Source organism: Panthera pardus, unplaced genomic scaffold (assembly GCF_024362965.1).
Source record: "Panthera pardus isolate Hobbes unplaced genomic scaffold, ASM2436296v1 HiC_scaffold_3, whole genome shotgun sequence".
NCBI classification, from domain to species: Eukaryota; Metazoa; Chordata; class Mammalia; order Carnivora; family Felidae; genus Panthera; species Panthera pardus.
Genome location: NW_026526876.1, coordinates 54,346,777 through 54,367,706, shown reverse-complemented (window position 1 = coordinate 54,367,706; position 20,930 = coordinate 54,346,777). Strand labels below are relative to the sequence as shown.

The following is a 20,930-nucleotide window of genomic DNA, read 5'->3' as shown; positions in this document are numbered from 1 at the left end:
AGATTGAGTCTCATTGGCTCATACTGAGTCACGAGCCCATCTCCAAACCAATCAGTGTGCCTTACTTTACCTGGGTCACGTGGGTAGAGTCAGCGCCCGCCCCCTCCCCAACACGGGGATCTGAGATGGCAGGAGAGCAGTTCCCCAAAAGGAAGCAATGGGTCCTATTATCAGAAAGGTTGCAGGCAAACCATTATTTCCCCCGAATCCCCCGAATGTAGAGCTGCTGCTTTTTCTCCACAACATAGACCCATATGGAAAACGCACGGGCTTAAATCTTTGTGGGGCTGGGTGTGCTGAGCTCCCGGAATACAGTCTCAGGATAACCCTCATTAGTGGAAGATAAGAATAGGGCTCATCTCTGGATGCTGGGCTTCTTGCAGCCGGATCAGATGGGCGTGGGTGTCAGGAAAGGGGAACCAGCGTGGCCAAAGATGCCAGAACCGCAGGACTCTTCCCTGCCAAGACATTGGGCAATTCCAGGCCTGAAGGCCTTCCCGTCTCTCTCTCCCAACGCTAGTCAGAAGCTTCAGATCTAAGGTCTCATTTGTTCATTCGGTTTGGGGTGCCATGGGGAGAGGGACAGGGCTAGCCTGAGCATTGGGACGCCTCAGATGAGTGCCTTATGCCTGTGAGGAATATCCAGTGAGAAGACTCCAAGTTTCAGCTCCCAGACTTCACCTAACCCACAGGCGGCTTCCCAAACCACCATGTCCTCCACGTCCTCTCCCACTCCTGCAGGCACAGAGGTCGGGTAGGGCAGAGTGCCCACAGAGAAGAGGTCTGACGTGTGTGTTTTTCAGATATTTTATTAAGAATAAGGCATATGACAGTCACCCCTAAAGCACAGGGCTCTATTTCTGTAGGTGAGTGAATACACTCTGAAAAGCATTGGATTAAAAAGCGCAGCCAACAGAGAATTTGGAGCAGGATCCCTCTGCCCCACCAATGGGGCTCCTGCCAGGTGGTGTGGAAGCCCTGCATGTCCCTATTCAAGGCTGGCACCTCAGGGAGAGGGTGCTTAGAGATCCCCAGCTCTTTGCACTAAGGAGATGCTGTTCCACACCCTCCTGGCCTCCCTCTTCTCCATGGGGAGACCTCTACTCTGCTGCTGGCTTGGGGAAGGGCTACCCCATTTCAGCCCTGGAGTGGTCCCCCAATCTGCAGGCCACTGTGGGTGGGATATGGGGGGCAGGGGTATAGAGTCTCATGCTGCATTGGCCACTTGTCCCTGGCTGGCTTCCAGAACAGGGAGGGGTCCCCACTTGCAGCTCTCCTTCCTGGGTCTATCCATACTTGGTGTGTGGCTGGAACTCCACCTCGAGGCGGGGGCGGGGGGGGGGGGGGGGGGCGGGGCCCTGAGTGTTCTTGTCAGCATGCCCCTCCCCAATGGGGACTCATGGTGCTGCAGAGAAGAGTGGAGCGGGGAGGAGACACAATCCTTTCCCTTCTAGTCACCCACACATTCCAGGGGCTCATGGGAAGTGGTCTTTCCTTTGGCAGTGTGGGTCCCCCAGGCTAGGAGAGGGAGAGAGCTGGAGGCTAAAGAATTTGGGGCTCCTAGGCCAAGGGCAGGCTACTGACTCCCAGTCCCATTCTGCTGCATGTGGGGCAGGTGGAGAGAGGGAAGTCCTCAGTCCGTTATTTCTAGAAGAATGGGGAAGAGGAATTGGTTAAAATTGGAACCCTCCATCTGCCTCAGCCCTCAGCCCCTCCCCCCAGCTTGCTAAGTGGAGGAGGAGGGTTGGCTTATTTCCTTTCCCAGACCCTCAACACCTCAGGTGAGAGTCAGCAAGTCAGCCAGCACTCAGAACCTTTCATCTGGGGGATCTCCAAGCACCCCACAAATAATTGTCATTATCTCTGGTTGCTAGAAGAGGGACAGGAGTTTGGAGGTGCTGATGGGGTTACTTGGGGAGAGGCAGACAAGCTGCCGGAGGCTCCCTGGGGGAGGGGTGTGGTGGAGGCCCCCTGGCTAGACACCCTGGGTACCCAGGAGGGAAGGGGAAGGGCTATTGCTATAGAGCTGGGGGAGGCCAGGCAGGCATAGCTATGGCTTTTAGTAGGTGGGCAGGGTTGGGGGGAGGGGGTGGATAAAGTACTTCACCATCTCTGTAGAAGAATCAACATAACAAAGTCACCCTGTTTACCCCAAAAGTGTGATTGTGGAAGCTCAGGATCTAGGTGGGTTGCTCTAGAAAGACACCCTTTCCCTCCTTCCCACAGTCCTTTGGGTCCCTTCAGGAGAGTGCAGCCAAGAGAGGAGAGAGGCCTCCTCACACAGGCACCTCTGAAAGGGAGGCAATGGGACCAGGGGTACAGTGAGTCACACACACTTGAGGGGGGACACGGAGGGCAGAGGCACAACCACGGGGCAGGAGAGAAGGGTAAGAGGCCAGGGCAGAGCAAGGACTCCAGGCCAACATTGTGGCCCAACGGAGACTGAGTGAGAGAGAGCACTGTCTGTCCTGTCTGTCCTAAGGGCATCCACACCTTGGGCATCTGCATTCCAGGGGCTGGATGCCCAGATGAGGCCCAGTTATTGTGCAGTGGTCTCAGCAGTCCTGAGTGCAATCAGCTGGGAAAGGACAGCATATTTGTGGGGGCCCAGAGTGTGCTCACTGGTTTTGATTCTTGGGGATTTCCCGCTCCCTCCAACATAGTGAAAGAGGACAGGATTGGGGGTTCCCCCTGTTCATCACAGGGACGATGATGGAAGAAGGGTTCACCACCCCTGGAGACTGGCTCTGCTCAACTCCCAGATCCTGGGTGACACACAGAATGCTCAGCCTCAGGACAGGATCTGCCAGGACGCGCTACTTGTGACAGAGGTAAGGGCTTCTCCCTGCCCCCCACCCTCCCTCAGCAGCCCCTGGAAGACCTCACAGGCACTTAGGACCATCAGAGGAGGCATGGCATGGGGGAAGGGGCTCTAGGGGTTTGTCTTTCTAGGGGTTGGGCTTGGGGTGGGGGCCAGACCAGAACTGCATTTCCTGCCTTTGGTCAGGAGAGGGGAGCTGGGGGCAAGTAGTTAGGATGTGGGGTGTCTCATTTGCCATTTCACCACTGGCTATCCTAGACAGATGCACCCGGCCACTGTCAGTTCTGGTAGGATCGGGGGCATCCCTAGAGGGGACCAGCCTGGGGACTAACCTGTGCTCCTACCTTCGCCCCACCCCAGCAAACTCAAACCTCTCTCAACTACGTCCACTTCCAAGAACCCGGCCCTTCTTCCCGGCTCTGGGTGCAGCTGGGCAAAATTAGCACCAATAAACAGGACTAGGAAAGCTCCCAAGGCAGCCTTCAGGTTCCCAGCTGCATCCGGAAGGGGACGGCCTTTTGTGCCCTTCCACAGCCGTACGTATGTCCGTACGGGACTCAGGAGTGTCCCCCTCGCTTCCCTAGCGCAGCTCCGGGGTCTAAATATTAGATGAGCATCCTGGGAAAGGACTGAACTGGAGACAGCTCTAGACCAGGTTCTGTCACCAAACCCGTTCTGTACTCCTCTCCAAGGGTCTATGGGTGCTACCTTCCAGAAGTTCAAACTTCCATCACATCACAATTTCCCTACCAGGGGCTCTGGCAGGAAATGCCTCTAAAGTGTTGGGTGCTCACCGGTAAGGACCTATCAGCAGGGTAGGGGTAGGAGAAGCGGCATCAGAGGAAAAAGGTCCAGCCGCTAGCCCCTAGCTCGAGCCTCCCCTCGAAGGAAGGCTTGGCGGGCAGGGCAGCCGTGCGGGGCTGGGGGAGGCCCGAGGGGGGAGCTGGGAGGCCTAGGGGTGCTAAGTGCCACTGCGTTCCTTTTGTAGGCCAGCCCAGCCTTCCCCCTCCCGTCCAACGATTGTCAGCTTTCCCGGGGCAGGGCGTGACCTCCGCCCCCTCCCCTCCCTGCAACAGGGTGGAGAACTGATCAGCATCCGTACACCAAGCCCTCTCCACAAAAAAGGTGCACTCTCGCAGCCCCGCGGAGGAGCTCCCTCGGGGGAGGACAATACAAAAGGCGGGGGCGGTTGGGCGGGGTAGGGGAGCTGGGGCCGCCTCCGTCCGCTCCCAGGAGGAGCGCCGGCTCCCGCGGCCCCCGGGACGTGCGTGCGCGGCCCGAGCTGCGTCCCTAGCCGGAGGCCGGGCCGGCCTTCCCCACTCCCCACCCCGCAGCCCCGCGCCTATTCCGGCTCCCCGGGCGCGCTGGGCGGGCTGCGCGCGGCCGGCGGGCCGGCTCGGTCCGGGGGCTCCTGGGGAGGCGGCTGGCGCGGGCTACGGCCGCTAGGCCGCGGGGGCCTCCGGGCGTAGAGGAAGAGCGCGGGATCGGGCATGGGGTCGATGTCGTCCAGGGCGCGGGCCGCGCGGTCCCAGGCGGCCCAGTCCCGGCCCGGGCCCTTGGCGGCGGCCTCGGCGGCGGGCGGCCGGCGGGCCCGCTGTGCGCGCCGGCGGGGCCGGGGCTCGGTGGCGGCGGCGGCGGCGGGGCCCGGGCGCGGAGTCTGCAGTCTCTGGCGCGCCGCGTGCAGCTGGCAGGAGAGGTAGGCGGCCGCCTCGGTGTGCTTCTGCAGCTCGGTGCCCAGCACCGTGGCGCGGTGGCTGCGGCGCCGCAGCTCCTCCAGGAAGCGGCGCTCCTCCGTGCGCAGGCTGCAGCGCAGCGCAGACACCAGCGCCTCGCGCTGCGCCACCTCCCGCCGAAGCTCGGCGTTGGCGGCCGCCCGCGCCGCCAGCTGCGACTCCAGTGCGCGGCACTTGCTCTCCAGCTCCCGGGACGCCGCCTCTGGAGAAGGGAGATGGAGAGGAGAGGTGACGGTCTCCGCCTGGCCGACCCTGCACAGCTCGCCGAGCCACGTTACAGAGCCCGGCACCTCCCCGACCACCCGTCCGGCCGCGCTCTCCCTCACTCCTACTCGTCGGCTACACAGGCCTTTCGCTTCCTCGGGGCCCTGGCACCTATCCTACCGCCTGGTCTCTCCTCTAATTCTTCAGGTCTCAGCTGAAATGCAAAACCCTCCCCGACCAGTATTCATGCACACCCACAAATATTTGTTGAGCCCTTACTATATGCATTGTGCTAGGCACTGAGGATATGGTGGATAATAAAACATTCCTCATGAAGCTTACAGAAAGCATAGTGGGAGAGGTATAGTGCATAATCACAAATGCATGTGAGGTTGCATCAGTGACATGTGCCAATGCCACAACTAACTGGATACTGTGACCTTCATGCTTTTCAGCAGAAGAACCACTTAGGCTAGGATGAGTTGGAAGAATGAGCTGGAGTTAAGCAGTGAAGAGGAGACAGAAGGGTGCTGTGCAGAGAGGAACAACTTGTACAAAAGCCCCATCCGCGTTAGGAGGTAGGAGAGACATGCAAAAGTGAGGGACTGAAAGACTTGGGACCTGGGAATGTGGGTGAGAAAGGGCAATTAGTGTGCCCTCAACCTTGCTGTTTCTTTCATAGGGCATTTGTTACATTTTGTAATTTCTTTTGTGTTACTTCTTTATTGTTTGCCTTTGCCCAAGGCGCTGGGTTTCAACACTGTATATATATTGGAACAACCCAGAGAGCTTTAAAACATAGTTTCCTGGGCCCTAACAAAGACCAATTGAATCAGGATCTCTGGGATTGGACCTGGGAACTGGTACTTCTTCAATGTTCCCAGGTGATTCTAATGTGCCCCCAGAGTTGAGGACCCCTGCCTCCTGGATCCTAATTCTTTCCATTTCAGCCGGCAACATATCCTGGGATTAACACATGTGAGCGATTGTAGAGACATAGATGGCTGAAAGGTGACAAAAGGTAGCCAAAAAGGTGACTCAGGAAAGGATATGAAAACCAGCCAAATGGTAGGAGGACAAAGAAAGGGAGCTGTCCACCCCCCTGAGAGAGGACAAAAACCAGGATGCTGGGCAGTTCCTTGAGCTCAGATGACCCCAGAAACCCTTTCAGAGGAAGGAAACCCTTTCAGAGGTGGGGTGAAGGTTGCTGTTGTCACAGAACTGGTGTTTGGGATGTATGCCTCCTTCCTCCAAGCACTCAAGCATGAAGAGGTTGCCCGTGTTGCCACTTAAAGAAGTAGGTAGAATTCGTTCAAGTCTATAAATGTTTAGAACTTTATGAACAAATATGGGAAGGATTTGTAGGGTTTTCAGTATTTTACTTAAAATTTCCACCCTTCTCCATACCTAAGTCTTGGTCTTGTATGTAGCCTTTTTTTTTTTTTTTTTTTTTTTTTTTTTTTTAGACAGAGAGTGCCCAAAAGGGAGAGGGGCACAGGGAGAGAGAGAATCTCAAGTAGGTTCCATGCTTACTGCGGTGCCCAACATGGGGCTCGGTCCTACAACCCTGGGATCATGGCCTGAGCCAAAATCAAGAGGCGGATGCTCAACATTCAACCAACTGAGCCACCCAGGTGCTCTTCATCTATGAGCAGCACATCAGTATGGCAGGGGGTCCATTCCCAGCTAACTTCCTCTCTGCTAAGAAAGACTACATAGTGATTCATTTTAAATTAAGCATTCACTCAGTCCCTCTCCATGTCTTGCCCTTGGAGATGATGGATAACATCCAGTCCCAGTTCTCAGAGATCATATAACTTTGGTGATTAAGATCTCAACGATGGAACCCCTCCCTTAAAAAAAAAAGTTTCAATTGTAGCAAAAACACAACATAAAGTTTACCTTCTTAACCATTTTTAAATGTACAGCTCAGTAGTGTAAAGTAAACTCACATTGTTGTGAGTTTTGCAAAACTGAAACTTCATCTCCATTGAACACCATCTCCCCCCCCCCACCTCCATTTTATGGGTGAAGTAATAATCTGTAAACAGATATTTTAGTGGAATTGCTACAATGGCAAGAAGTCACGCTTTTGGAAAATGAAGGATTTGCTGACGTGTTTCTTTTTTCTCCTCATCTAGACAATGTTCCTTGAAGCCATGGGCTCCATTGCCATTGTGTTGCATCTCAGCATTCAGCATCTTGGAGGGTGTGGACACTGACTGTAGAGATCAATTATGCAAGGATGGGAAGGATTAGGGAGGTGGGTCACAGAAAGGAATGAGGTTGACCAGGTGGACTTCCAAGATACCATCTCCTTCCTGCCTTCATTTTCCTACTTTGAACAGAGACATGGATACAAGGTATGGTGGTACAGGTTGTTCACTGCACAATGTCACCCAGATGAGTAGGTAAGTGGGGCTGACATCCTTCACTCTGCTGAAGAAGCTGAGGAGTGGCAGTCCCCCAAGTCTGGACTGGGGACAGAGAAGGCTTGGGTCCTACCAAGTGGTGGGGAAAAGGTAACCTGTTGGGCCCCCATGCTATTTCCCCACCAGTCATCCTTCTCTTACCTTGCTGGTGAGATTGGGCCTCTCTCATCTCCAGGTCATGAGTCAGTTCTGGGGGGAAAGAAAATAAAAGGTAGTGGTGTGTGTGTGTGTGTGTGTGTGTGTGTGTGTGTGTGTGTGAGAGAGAGAGAGAGAGAGAGAGAGAGAGATGAGAGAGAGAGAGAGAGAGATCAGGGAATCACAGCTCAGTAAAAGTGACAATATTAGCATCCTTAGAAACCATCTAAACCATCTCCCTTACCTATTTTACTGCAGTCCAGTGAGGGGAAGAAGTGAAGACAGGTGCAAGGCACAGCCTGAGCCTGATTGGCCTGATTCTAAGCCCAGAGATCTTTCCAGTGCAAGTGCAGTGGCCTGCGTTTGGAGGTTAGCTCATCCCTGTGGGACTGAGGAGCCTGGCTTGCTTTTGGGCCTGGGGGGGAGTACTAGCTCCTTCCCAGAGGTAACATAAAATATCTAACATGAGGACAAATCAGAGCCATTCTGGAAGACCCCTGCTGTGCAGGGCACAGCCCCTTTAGTGTTTAGTTGGTGCACGTGCGAAGTGTCTGGGCTGCTTGCAGGCACTGGAGGGGGACTCAGGACAGTGGCTATTTACCAACAGGGCACATGCGTTTCACTATTTTCACAGCCAGTACTGTCGTGCCTGTGTTATTTTCTGAACATCAGTCCAGCTCGTTTTTCAGCGCTGTTTTCCGCCATATTCCACAGGGTAAGAAGAGGGGCTTCAAGGGGGACAGCGCCACCTGGTGACGGAAGTCCTGAATGGCACTTGGCTTATGCTGAGGGGGCGGGGTCAGTCCGCTAAGGGAACGGTGTAGGAGGTGTAGGAGAGGTTTCCTCCTGGGCTCTCACTGGCAGCCCAGCCACCACGGGGGCGGGGGGGAACATCCCTGTCTGCCCAGTCCCCATTCCTCACAGCCCAGAATGTTCTGCTCCTCAGTCAGCTGAGTTTGATCATTTTTTCAGCCCCACCCCAGCGCCCTGGACTCCACCAAGGCTCAAAAGCTGGGAAAAGGGCAGGATGGAGCCCAGCAGCAACTGGTGACAGAAACCACCTGTCCTGGAGCACGTGTGTGTTCCTGCAGGGGTGCAGTCAGATGCCTAAAGGAGGTGTGAACTTGGGAGTGGGATAAGGTAGCACATCTCTGGCATCAATGCCCACAGCACCTACACAGTCTAGTCTTGTGGGGCCCTCACCTGGCTCTTCCCTTGGGAGGCCAACTGTTGCTAGGGCTTTTTGCTGTGACCTGAGTCTGAACCTCCTTCCTGGAGCCCCAGGGAGGACCCTGATGCCTCCACCCTCCAGGGCTTCCTGGAGCCAATTTGGCCCCTCCTGCAAGGCCCTGGAGTAGCTCAAGGGATTTTGGCTCTGCCACTAACTCCCTGTGGGGCTGGTTTCACTCTTAACCAGGAAGTTGGGGGAGGGGAGATAGAATCCTAGTTGGGCTCCACTCCCCCATCCATCAAATCTCCCTGCCCATCTTCCCTTTAGAAGGGCATGCAGTGAGGCCAGATACCCTGTGTGACTTTGGGCCAGTGACAGCACCTCTCTGGGCTTCAGTTTTCTCATCTGTGAAATGGGGACAAAATTGCACCTGCCTCTCAAAGGGCTATTGCTAGGATTAAATTAGAGAAATAAACAGAGGGCCCAACCCAGGGCTGAGTCAGTGCTGAATACATGGGACAGATCTTGTTATCATTCAGGCTGCCCCACCAACCAGAATATGCCCACCCACCTCTTAGAACCCCTTCATTTTGAGTGCCATCCCTTTTTGGCAGGCTCTTTCTGAAGCCCTGCCCACTTGGTTCCTATACTAGCTCATCCCTTCTCCCATCCGCTTCCCAGCCTCTGCGTCCTTGTTTATTTTTGTATTTTTTAAAGTTTATTTATTATTTATTTAGAGAGTGAGTATGATCATGAGCAGGGGAGGGGCACAGAGAGAGAGGGAGAGAGAATCCCAAGCAGGCTCCATGCTATCAGCTCAGAGCCTGATCTCACAAACCATAAGATCATGATCTGAACCAAAATCAAGAGTCAGACACTTAACTGACTGAGCTACCCAGGCACCCTCCCTGTTTACATATGTATATGCATGTACATATATACATACATATATGTGTATATATATACACACATACATATATATACATATATGTATATAAGTGTATATGTATAAATTTATTTTTTTATTAAAAAAGTTTTTTTAATGTTTACTTATTTTTGAGAGAGAGAGAGAGACAAAGCATGAGTGGGGGAGGGGCAGAGAGAGAGGGAGAGACAGAATCTGAAGCAGGCTCCAGGCTGTGAGCTGTCAGCACAGAGCCCGATACAGGGCCTAAACTCACAAACTGTGAGATAATGACCTGAGCCAAAGTTGCACACTTAACCAACTGAGACACCCAGGCGCCCCTTAATTTGTTTTATTTTTAAAACTAGGTTCCATGCTCAATATGGGGCTTGAACTCATGACCCTAAGATTAAGAGTCATATGCTCTACTGACTGAGCCAACCAGGCATCCATCTAAGTCCCTGTTTAATCCCCTTGAAAAAAATTTACTTTTTTCTGTTCCTTTCTCCTCTTTCTTCCACCCATTGGAAGAAGGGCCTTATTCAGGTATTTCAGCCCCAGCAGTGGCTGCTTCAGGCCAACCCAGTGTTATTTTTATCTCCTGAATCAATAACTGAGAGGCTGCAGTCCCATAGCAGGCTGAGGAGGGTGGTGGTGGGTGTTCCTGCCTATTACACTTTTTTTGGGATCCTGGCCTGTGTCCTGAGTGGAAGGACCCAGGTCTTCAGAATTCGGGTAAAGCAAAAAGAAATCAGGGCAAGAGTTATAGGGTCTTAGGGTCCACTCATCTTGATTTTCCTTTAATGTTGTTATTGCAATGAGAAAGTGGCATCAGGCAGGAATGAGTCTGCATGGGCCATCTCTGACCCATGGACTGGCTCCTGATGCCATCCAGGCTTCCGGGGAGATTGCAGGGAGCCTGGCCTAGGAATGTAGCAGCTGAATCTGTATATGGAGCCAAGGACAGCGTGGGGGCCGAGAGTCAGGACGACCAGTCTCTGAAGCCAGAGTGAGAAGCCAGGCAGGTCACTGAGTTTCCCTCTGGAGAATGGGGAGCCTCCCATGAGCAGAGGCTGGGAGGGAGGTAGAAATCTGAGCATCTTGGGGAGAGAGTATGCAGAAAGCTGCAAGAGGCAGGCACAGCTGGGAGTCTGCAGCTCTGGGGTCTAATCTTGGCTGTGTCAATGACATATTGTGTGGTGTGCGTGCTCTCTCTCCCTCTCTCTCTCTTTGGGTCTCAGTTTATCTAGTTGTATAAGAAAGAGGTTGGGCTGTTTCAGGTGACCCATTCTATGAGTCATTGCCTCTAACACCTGTACTTGGGGACTCGGCCTGGATGAGCACTTGGGCCAGAGCCCAGCCTCTGAGAGGACCGGGCAGCTGAAGCCTGAAGTCCAAGAGCAGAGGTCAGGGCTGGCATTTGGCTTCATTATTGGTACCTCCTTCTGTCTTGTTTACAAATCCAGTTGGTTGTCAAGTCCTTCCCTTCACCCTGTCTCCCACTGGTCTTCCCCTTTCTGCCCCTTTCATCTCTCCCCTCGACCACTGCATCAGCCTCATCACTGGTATCCCTGCCTCCCTCCCCCTCCAATTCACACAACTGCTGAGTTTTTTAAAGAGCATGATGCTACTCAGAAACCTTCAGGGGCTCCCCACTACCCAGGAGGACAGGCCAAACTTCTTAGCTGTCCTGATGCTTGTCAAGGTCTTCTGTCATCTGGCTCCAGCTGTATTTCTCACCAGCCTTAAGCACAGCTTTATCCAGTCAAATAGAACTTTCCCCGAGCTTTTGATTTCCTACCTTCTGGACTTTGCCATGCTATTTGCTTCATTTGGAATGCTTTCTCCACCCTCATTCCCCCGTAGTGTCTCGGCAGGTCTACATCTCAGCCTCAGGGAGTGGAAATGCTCCCTCCTCTGGGCAGCCTGGGGTGCCTGGTCTCCTTTATCACCCACACCTTAGTCTGAGCATGATCCTACCCATGACCTCTCATTGGCCCTCTTCATTTTCTTTTCTTTTTTTTAATTTTTAATTTTATTTATTTTGAGAGAGAGAGAGCGAGAGAGTGTGAGAGCAAGCACGGGGGAGGGGCAGAGAGAGAGAAAGAGGGAGAGAGAGAGGATCCCAAGCAGGCTCCGTGCTAGCAGTGCGGAGCCCGGCACGGAGCTTGAACCCATGAACCGTGAGATCATGACCTGAGCCGAAACCAAGAGTTGGGAGCTCAACTGACTGAGCCACCCAGGTGCCCCGGGCCTCTTCATTTTCTGTAAGTCTAAATGTTACCCCCCCCCCCCGCCCCCAACTATCCTGTGTGTGTATCTCCCCAACTAGCTTGAGGGCTTGCAAGGTTTGGGAAGTGCTTGATGAACACTTAGTGGCAAAGGACAGGAATCCCTAAGAATGGCTCCCAGGTTTTCTTCTGCTACTGAACCAGAGCCCTTTGCTCTAAAACTCGTGTCTCATCTCCCCAAGACAAGTTTCCTCATGAGAAAAAGGGGTGTGACCCTCACCTGGCAGGTCTGTTGTGAGGTTTAGGGAGGCTCATGGGGGGCACTCCATCAGAGACTGCTGATGGTGATGACTGCTGATGGCCCCCACTGCCCACCATCCCTCCGGCCTCACCTGAGCAGCGTTTCTGCAGCCTCAGGATCTCCAGGTGCAGGTCTCGAAGCAGGGCCATCTGCTCCTTTTTCAGGAAGCTGATGTGGCGTTGCACACTCTGGATCTGATGCTCCAGGGACACGGTATCCATGGCAACCCAGGCCTGGGCCCCACCTGGGGGAAAGACGAGAAGGTAAGCCCACATCTTGTGGGGCCATCTGCCCTGCCCCCCCTCAGATCCCTCATAATGTCCTGCAGTCTGGGCTCCTGTTGCCACCAGGTAGACAATTCTACCGCCGTAGCTCTCTCCCCCGTTTACTCACCAAAGCTTCATGCATGTGTCATCAGGGGAGCATGATTATTCCCATTTAATAGATGAAGAACCAGAGGTCTTCAGGGAACCAGGAACAGAAATGGCTTCACTCCCCTGCCTGCATGTAACTTTAGCCTTTCTGTTTCTCAGGGAGGAACACGAATGGAGCAACAAAGTCAATAAAGAGAGACAGAGGCAGGTTCTAGCCTGCTTCTTAACCAGGTGTGTGACTCTGGGCAAGCCCTCTCCCTCTCTGGGCTCTTTGTTTTCTCATGGCTAAAATGAGGGAGTTGTGGAGTGGAAAAACCCATCCCGCCAGCATCCCAGCTCACCCACCAGCTGGTAGACCAGCATAATGGTTAGAGCACACCCTCTCCCAGTTCAAATCCATTTTTCTGACTTAAACTTAACCCAGGGCCCTGGGCTCTTCCAGGTCACAGAGGAGGAAGATCTGATGTGTATTATACTAAGATGAACTCTATGGGCTGAAGGCAAGTGGCAGAGTCCTTTTTTAAAAGAGGAGTTGGATGGGGCGCCGGCTAACTCAGTGGGTAGGGCATGTGACCCTTAATCTCAGAGTTGTGTGTTCCAGCTCCGCACTGGGTGTGGAGATTATTTAAAAACAAAATCTGGGGCACCTGGGTGCCTCAGCTGGTTAAGCACCAGACTCTTGATATCAGCTGAGGTCATGAGATCGAGCCCCTCTGTTGGGCTCTGTGCTGAGCATGGAGCCTGCTTGGGATTCTCCCTCTCCCTCTCTCTGCCCCTGCCCCACTCACACATATGCTCTTTCTCTCTCTCTCTCTCTCAAAATAAATGAACATTAAAATTTTTTATTTTATTTATTTTTTATAGATTTAAAAAAAGTGTTTATTCATTTTTTGAGAGAGAGACAGAGCACAAGCAGGGGAGGGGCAGAGAGAGAGAGGGAGACACAGAATCCAAAGTAGGCTCCAGGCTCTGAGCTGTCGGCACAGAGCCTGATGCAGGGCTCGAACTTTTAAACTGTGACATCATGACCTAAGCTGAAGTTGGACGCTTAACCAACTGAGCCACCCAGGCATCCCTACCAAGTTTTTTCCCTAGTTGAGCCTTCAGATGAGAATGCAGCCAGCCTTAATTTCAGCCTTTTGAGGCTTCGAGCAGAGGACCCAGCTAAAATGTGCCAGACTCCAGATCCTTGGAAACTTGTGAGGTAACAAACTGATACTGTTTTAAGCCACTTAGTTTATGAAAATCTTTAATGCAGCAATAGAAAAGTAATACAGACTTGAAGGAGGGATAGAAGTTAGAAGAATAAAGAGAAGAACATTCGAGACAGTGGATAGCATTTGTGAAACCCTGAGGTAGGATAATAATGATAGCTTACATTTACTGTGTGCCTATTATGTGCCAAGCCTTATACTAAGTGCTTCACATGGTCTTTTCGGGGAACAGAGACTTTGTCAATGCCAGTGAGGACTGAAGTGTAAGGTATTAGGGGAGGGCTGCAGGAAGAGAGGTTAGCAAGAGAAGGATCGGGCCATAGTCTCGTAAACTATGCCAAGAATTTTGGATTAATACTGAATGAGTTGGGAAGTTATTATTATTATTATTTTTAAAGTTTTTAAATTTATTCTGAGAGAGGGAGAAAGAGAGAGTGAGAGAGCTGGGGAGGGACAGAGAGAGAATCCCAAGCAGACTCTGCACTGACAGTGCAGAGCTCAATGCAGGGCTCAGTCCCACAAACCATGAGCTCATGACCTGAGCTGAGATCAGGAATCAGATGCTTAACCAACCGGGCCACCCAGGACCCCTGAATTGGGAAGTTATTAAAGGATTTTAAGCAGAGGAGGGACATTATATGATTTACATTAAAAAAGTTTTTTAATTTGTATTTATTTTTGAGAGAGAGAGAGAGAGAGACAGAGTATGAGCAGGGGAGGGGCAGAGAGAGAGGGAGACACAGAATCCAAAGTAGGGTCCAGGCTCTGAGCTGTCAGCACAGAGCCCAACACGTGGCTTGAACTGGTGAACTGCAAGATCATGACCTGAGCCGAAGTTGGATGCTTAATCAACTGGACCACCCAAGTACCCCCCTTTAAAAAATATTTTTTTGATTTGCATTTTTAAAAGATCGTTCTGGCTGCTATGGGGAGGGCAGATTAGAGGGGGCAGAATGGATGTGGGAGGTCAGCTGGGAGAATGGAGCAGTGGTCAAGGTGAGAGATGATAGAGGCCTGGACCAGATGATGGAGATGAAGACCAAGAGAGGTTCCAGGTGTATTTTGGGGGTAGAATTGGCAGCACATGGGAATGGATTGTATTAAGTCATGACGATGGGGAGGGTGAATGTTTGGGATGTCTCCTAGTTTTCCAGTTTGGGCAACTCAAATATGTTTGCTGGATCTTTCTACATTTCCTCATCTTTCACATTAGACCTCTTTCACAATCGACCTCTTCTCTAATCTATAATTTCTCCGTAGGTGATCTTGTCCAATCCCATGGCTGTAACTACTATTTATATGGTGACTCCTAAACTAACTCTCTCCTGTATGCTAGACTGACTGCTTAAGACCACCATTTGGATGTCTGATGGGTCCCTCAAATTTACATGCCCCAATACTGAACTCTTGTGATCTGTCTTAAAAACATGCTCTTGCCCACTGTTCACCATCTTGATAAATGGCACTGATTTTTACCTATTCACTCAGTTTCTCAGGCCAAGAACTTAGGAGTTATCTTTAATTCCTCTCTTTCTTCATATTCCACAGCCAATCCATCTGCAAATCCAGTTGTCTCAACCTTTGAAAATGTGCATCCTGAATCCAATCGGTTCTCAATATCTCCATTGCTGTCACCCTAATCCCAGCTCCCACCATCCCTCTGATGTACCACTGTGGTAGCCTGTGACTGGCTTCTCTCTTCCACTCCTGCCTTGTTTCCCATGCAGCAGCTGGAGTTCCTTTAGCACATCTGATCACGTCTCCCTGCTCCCCCCTCAAAACCCCCCAACAGTTCCCCATCACACTTAATTCCTAGTCCAGAATTCTTACCAGATCCTATACAATTGTCCCTGGCCCTGTTTGCTCTCTCCTACTACTGCTCATCCATTGCTGGCTCCACCCAAGGCACTCTAGCTTCCTTACTGTTTCCTGAATATGCCACACACTCTTGCCTCAGGGACTTTGTGTGTGCTGTCCCATCTCCCAGGAATACCCTTCACCCAGATACCCTCATGGCCCATTCCTCCCCTTCACTGAGGACTCTGCTCAGACGTTACTTCCTCAGAGCCCTTCTCTGATTACCTGATTTAACATAGAACCCTCTGTCACTCTCCACTCCCTTAATCTGCATTGTTTTTCTCCCATGAATTTATCACCACATGAGTATATTACATTTTGTTTCTTGCCCATTTCCTCTGCCAGACTGTTGGCAACGTAAGATGAAGGTCTCTGTTTTGTTTCCTCCCGTTCCCTAGTGCCTAGCACAGTATCTGGCAAATAGAATATACTCAGTAAATACTCGTGGAATGTACAAATGAGTGAATTTGTGGAGCTGGGCAGACTGATGGAGGAGCAGACTTACAGAGGAGATAAGTTGAAGCCTGAGACATGTTAGATTTGACATGTTCAAGAGACCTAAACGGGGAGAAATAGATGTCCAGTAGGCAGTCAGATATACTGGTGCATAACCCATAAGGAACAGAGAAGCTCTGTCTGTGCTGCTGTAAAACTATGTTGGCATGTGTGTGCCTGTGTGTCTGCACATGTCCCTGAGTCTGTGTGTGTGCCTCGAGGAGTGCACGTATGTGCACATGCATGTAGGTGGGGGGGGTAGTTCTTGCTTCTCTTGCATCTATGTGTCTGGTCTGTGCGCACCTGGAGGACGAAGGCATGTGGGCCTCTGCTTATGATGAAGAGAGAAAATATCTGTTCCCAACCGCTGAAACGTAAGTGTCTCTGAAGAGTAAAAGCCTTTTCCACACAGCCCTGGAGACTGGACCCTGGCCATTGTGAGAGGCTGAGCCAACCAGCTGTTTCTGAGCCTTCCCAGAAGGACTTGAGGATTTGTTTCCAACTAGGCAGGCTGCTCTTCTCAGGGCAGAAATTTGGGTCACAAATGATCTTGGCAGATATTCTTTCTTACACATTATTGTTTAGTTTGTTTGGGGGAGAGCGGGAAATGGAGTGGGGAAGGGGAACCACAATACAGATCTCTTATTTGCAGCTGTCACACTTCAGAAGGCCCAAGCCAGGAAAATGTCAGATTTTCCCAGAGAAATGCAGCCCTGGGGGCACCTGGGTGGCTCAGTATGTCAAGCTTTGACTCCCGTTTTGGCTCAGGTCTCACAGTTCGTGGGTTCTAGCCCTGTGTTGGGGTCCACGCAGGCAGTACGAGGCCTGCTTGGGATTTTCTCCCTGCCCCTCCCCCACTCGCGTTCTCTCAAAAATCAATAAATAAACAGAAAGAAGAAATAAAGAAAGAAAGAAAGAAAGAAAGAAAGAAAGAAAGAAGGAAGGAAGGAAAGTAAGTCCTGGAAACCTCTGGCTTGAGAAGAAGCTTGTGCCTGAGAACTTGGTCCAGGCCAGTGGCAGCAGCTGAAGGGTTAGAGTTACCAGCTTTATCTTCTCCCCACATCCGGCCCAAGATATCCTACCTCACAGATTAAAGTGAGAAGGGTCCCTTGCCTTTGTCCACTGTCCTGGCCACCTCAGGGTCTGTATTGTTTCCCTGCCCACCTTCTCCTGTGCTCCTAGTTCTTCTTTGTTTTAATTTTCTAGCTTGATGAAAAATGTTCATTTAACAAGTTGTCTATTTAAAAATAAAAAAGGGGCCTGTAACACAGGGTTCAAGTTTATAGAGGTAATCCCGAGTACTTTTACCATGCCTCTCATCTGTCTGCAAGTTACAAGTATTTTTCCCCTTGGGAAGTTGCTGGGAGAATGCTTCTGTACTCATGTCTCCAACTACAGACAAAATGTCAGGCTCAGGAACCCTCTAACCCAACACAATTCTCACTCTCTAAGGCCTGGGCTTCTGGTCTCTAAAAATGACCTCACCTCCTGCTTGTCTTTTCGAAGCTTCTGGGTACGCACTTTTCTTGCCAGCTATCTGATTCCAACGGACATGGCAAATAGGAAACTGTAGTTCTCTCCCCTTTCCCTTGTTATAGTTCTTTGGGTTAGAAGAACCACAGAAAATGCAGAATCATAGCACTCAGGGCTCCAGGGGCAGTTGGGATCATCCTAATTACTGGTTTGCAAATTTTGCTACATAGAGCCCAGAGTTCCGCAGAGGAGTCTCAGAAGTTGTCAAAATGGTTGGAGGCACAAGGCAGGGATAGAGGCTTTGTTATTTTTACCCCTCTTTTATATGATTAACAATTCATTGGAGAAAAGCCTTCTGCTAATCAAAAGTTTGAACATCACTCTTAGAGTGATGGGTGGCTAACCACTCCCCCTCCCTCAATCTGCTCAATGTCCCCTGGCCTCTGCTGCCCCATCTCACCCTCAGGCAGACGAAGCGGCTGGGAGAGGAACCAGAACTGAAGACTCTTGCTTTCTGCTTGTGTGGAGTTTGCATTTTCTGCCACCCCTCACCCCCTGACTGCTTCTCTTGTCCCAGTTTCAATTTCCTTCTTCGTGTTTCTTTTCTCTTCGGGACTGAAAGTATTTATTGAGTCAACAAATATCCTTGTACTGTTCTGAACACTCAATATTCACGTTTTGTTAAAATTCTTTAAGAATGCCTTCTTGAGGCACCTGGGTGGCTCAGTCGGTTAAGCGTCCGACTTCGGCTCAGGTCATGATCTCACTGTCCGTGAGTTCGAGCCCCATGTCGGGCTCTGTGCTGACAGCTCGGAGCCTGGAGCCTGCTTCGGATTCTGTGTCTCCCTCTCTCTCTGACCCTCCCCCGTTCATGCTCTGTCTCAATAAATAAACATTAAAAAAAAAATTAAAAAAAAAAGAATGCCTTCTTGTTTCGGGGAGAATGTTAAACTCATTTTTGTCATTTTTACAGTCAGGGTAGGTATATTAGACATGGCAAGCATGGTAACAAATGGATAAATAAATTACGTCCTTTATTTTTCTTAGTCTTTATTCCTCTCTACTACCTGGCTCTGAGGCCTCGGGTAGTGGGAGAACAGAAACTCAAGAAGTGTTTCTCAGATATGGAGGCACAGGTAATGATACTTATAATAATCATCTCTGCATAGGTAATAATACTTACATAACAATAATAAATGGCTGGCACTGTTCTTAGCATTTTACATATATTAACTCATATTAACTCATTTATGTTTATAACAACCCTACATTGAATGTTCTATCAGTATATCCACTCCATAGATGAGGAAACAGAGGCTCAGACAGGTTAAGTACCTTGCCCAATAGACACAACTATAGTTTCTGGCAACTAGGAGCACCCCACTGGGTGCTCACCCTGCATTAAGGTCCTTCATATCTAAACACAGTCCACATTTGCAGTCTGATCTCCTCTTCTTTGGGATTCTACCTTTTTTGCTTTCACAGCAAACTCACCCCATATCCATGGATGAACATCCCTCTCCCCTCTCTCTGCCTCCTGAAACCTGCCCCATCCTTCAAGGCCCTACTCAAAGGCTACCTTTCTTACTAACCTTTCTTTGACCCTCACCAAGCTGGAATGACTCCCTTCCATTGCTGTGTTTCCCAGGAATCATTCTACCATGTATCACACTTCCCTGCCCCCCCGGCAACCTCCGTGTGAGTGCACAGGGGTGCCTGGCTTCTGCTCTAAGCCATAAAGTTACTGAGGGCAAGACCTTGTCTTTGGGAATCCTTTGCATGGAACAGGTGCACAATGAATGTTGGTAAAACAGGGACAATGAGTTCAGTGTTATTGGGAATCACCTAGGCAAGTAAGTACATGTATTAGAAAGTAACCCCCCTCCCCCCAAGTCCTTGGCTCTCCTAGGGACTTGAGTTGGGAACAAGAAGTCAGGCTTTGACAAATGTCTGCTACTCTGCAAGGTGGGCTCACCGGGCCAGTGGGTGGAGCCATCTTCCCCAGGGGTCTTGTGATCCTCTCCACTCCAGAACCTCTCCTCCTCGGTTACCCCTAGGCTATGGGTTCCCCCTCCACTGAAGGGGAGAGATCTCAGGACACCCAGCCTCAGCAAAGCTGAGTGTCCAGGGACACGGGAGTGGGATGTATGAGGAAACTGGAGCCCCCATCCCCTTCAGTCTGGGTGTTCTGCCTGATTATGCCTCCAATATGACTCCCAGAGAAGGCAGAAGGGGATATGGAGACTAAGGAGGACGGGGAAGAGGGGTACCAGGAAGGACAGGGAAAGGAAGGCATAAAGACGTGTGTGATGGGAGGTGGCAGGAGGTGGCGGTGGCTCGACCTCAGGCCGCTCTGGACTCTTCGCCAGGGCCGGTAAGGACCTGAGTCCGGGTGGCGGAGGACAACTTCTGCCAGCAGCCCGCGGGTCCTGTCCGCCTCCCGCGCGCTGCGGTGCCCAGCCCAGCGCCAGCCCTCCCAGGGGAGCTGGAGCTCCGGCCCCGCTGCTCCCCGCCGGTGGCCACCCCCACTGTCCACCCCCCACGCCCACCGGCCTCCTCACCTTCGGGACCTGAGGGAGCGACTGGCCAGCAGGGCCCTGGGTCCGGGCCAGGCTGGGTGGGGGGAGGCGCTCTTCTTCCCCGCGCTAGCTGCGCCTGGGGTTCCGCAGCACCCGCCCGGGCTGCGGCGCCATCAGCTGCTGCGAGGCTGCGGGGCTGTCGGGCCGGGTCTCCGGGGGGTTCCGGGGCGCCGAAGGGGGGTCCGGGGCGGGCTCCAGGCGTAAACACCCAGCAACGTGACCGGAACTGGCGAACGAGCCGTAGGGGGGAGCGGGGGGGGGGGCGGGAGAGATAAGGGGGGAGGGGAGGGACCTGGGACTGGCGGGGAGGGGCCGTGGGCGGGGCGGGGGGAGGGGAGGCTGGCGGCGCGCAGTCGGGGGAGGGGAAACCCCAGGAGCCCCAGGAGCCCCGGGAGCCAGGCCTGAGGACCCCGGCGGGCAGCCGAACTCAGGGAGCTGGCTTTGGCTGGGAGCTGGAAGGGAAACCCAAGGAACCCGCCGGCCACTTGGCGAGCAAGGGCGCGGCGGGCGGATCAGCACCGCGGACAGCGCCCAGGCCTGTAGGCCGCGATCCGCTCCGCCCCTCTGCCCACCCACTGGCGTAGGAATCAGGGCTATGCCCACTGGCCCAGGGAAGGGTTGAGGGGGCGACCTGACCAAAGGTCAAGAAACCTATTTTGTGCCTAATTGGCAGCGAAGTGAGACCTCTCACTAAGTGTGTGACCTTGGGTGAATCACATCACCTACCTCTCTGGGCCCCAATTGGTAAGACATCTTCTTTTCCTCTGGGAACCTCCGAAGAGCCAAGATAAAATCTTTTATAAACTCTGAAGTCCAGAACATTGGTACTGATACGTTTTCACTGCACAAGGGAGACTTCTGTAGTTGGACTACTTGGCTTCTAATTCTGGCTCTACCAATAGCTTTCTCTTCCCTGGACCTTGGTCTCCTTATTTGTAAAATGGGATATTGATGGTCTATGCAACCCATATGTCTCTGAGTTGTTGTGAGGATGAAATAAATTAAC

At 51.9% G+C, this 20,930-nt stretch overlaps 1 protein-coding gene across 1 annotated transcript; it reads right to left on the bottom strand.

Annotated features, from left to right (window-relative positions):
* Positions 1 to 791: 791 nt before the first annotated feature.
* CCDC92B (coiled-coil domain containing 92B) lies at positions 792 to 20,165 on the bottom strand. The gene is made up of 4 exons (XM_053892808.1): positions 19,907 to 20,165; positions 12,024 to 12,176; positions 7,332 to 7,379; positions 792 to 4,756 (listed from the first exon to the last, which is right to left on the bottom strand). The coding sequence occupies exons 2-4, from the start codon at positions 12,151 to 12,153 to the stop codon at positions 4,164 to 4,166; spliced, it is 771 nt and encodes a 256-aa protein (XP_053748783.1). The 5' UTR covers positions 12,154 to 12,176; positions 19,907 to 20,165; the 3' UTR covers positions 792 to 4,163.
* Positions 20,166 to 20,930: the final 765 nt, after the last annotated feature.

Bases quoted from the DNA above. Each gene is read 5' to 3' on its own strand.
- CCDC92B (XM_053892808.1), bottom strand. From the start codon at position 12,153: ATGGATACCGTGTCCCTGGAGCATCAGATCCAGAGTGTGCAACGCCAC. The intron at 7,380-12,023 runs GTGAGGCCGGAG...CTTTCCCCCCAG, and splicing joins GCTGCAGAAACGCTGCTCAG to AACTGACTCATGACCTGGAG. The intron at 4,757-7,331 runs GTAAGAGAAGGA...TCCCTTCTCCAG, and splicing joins GGCCCAATCTCACCAGCAAG to AGGCGGCGTCCCGGGAGCTG.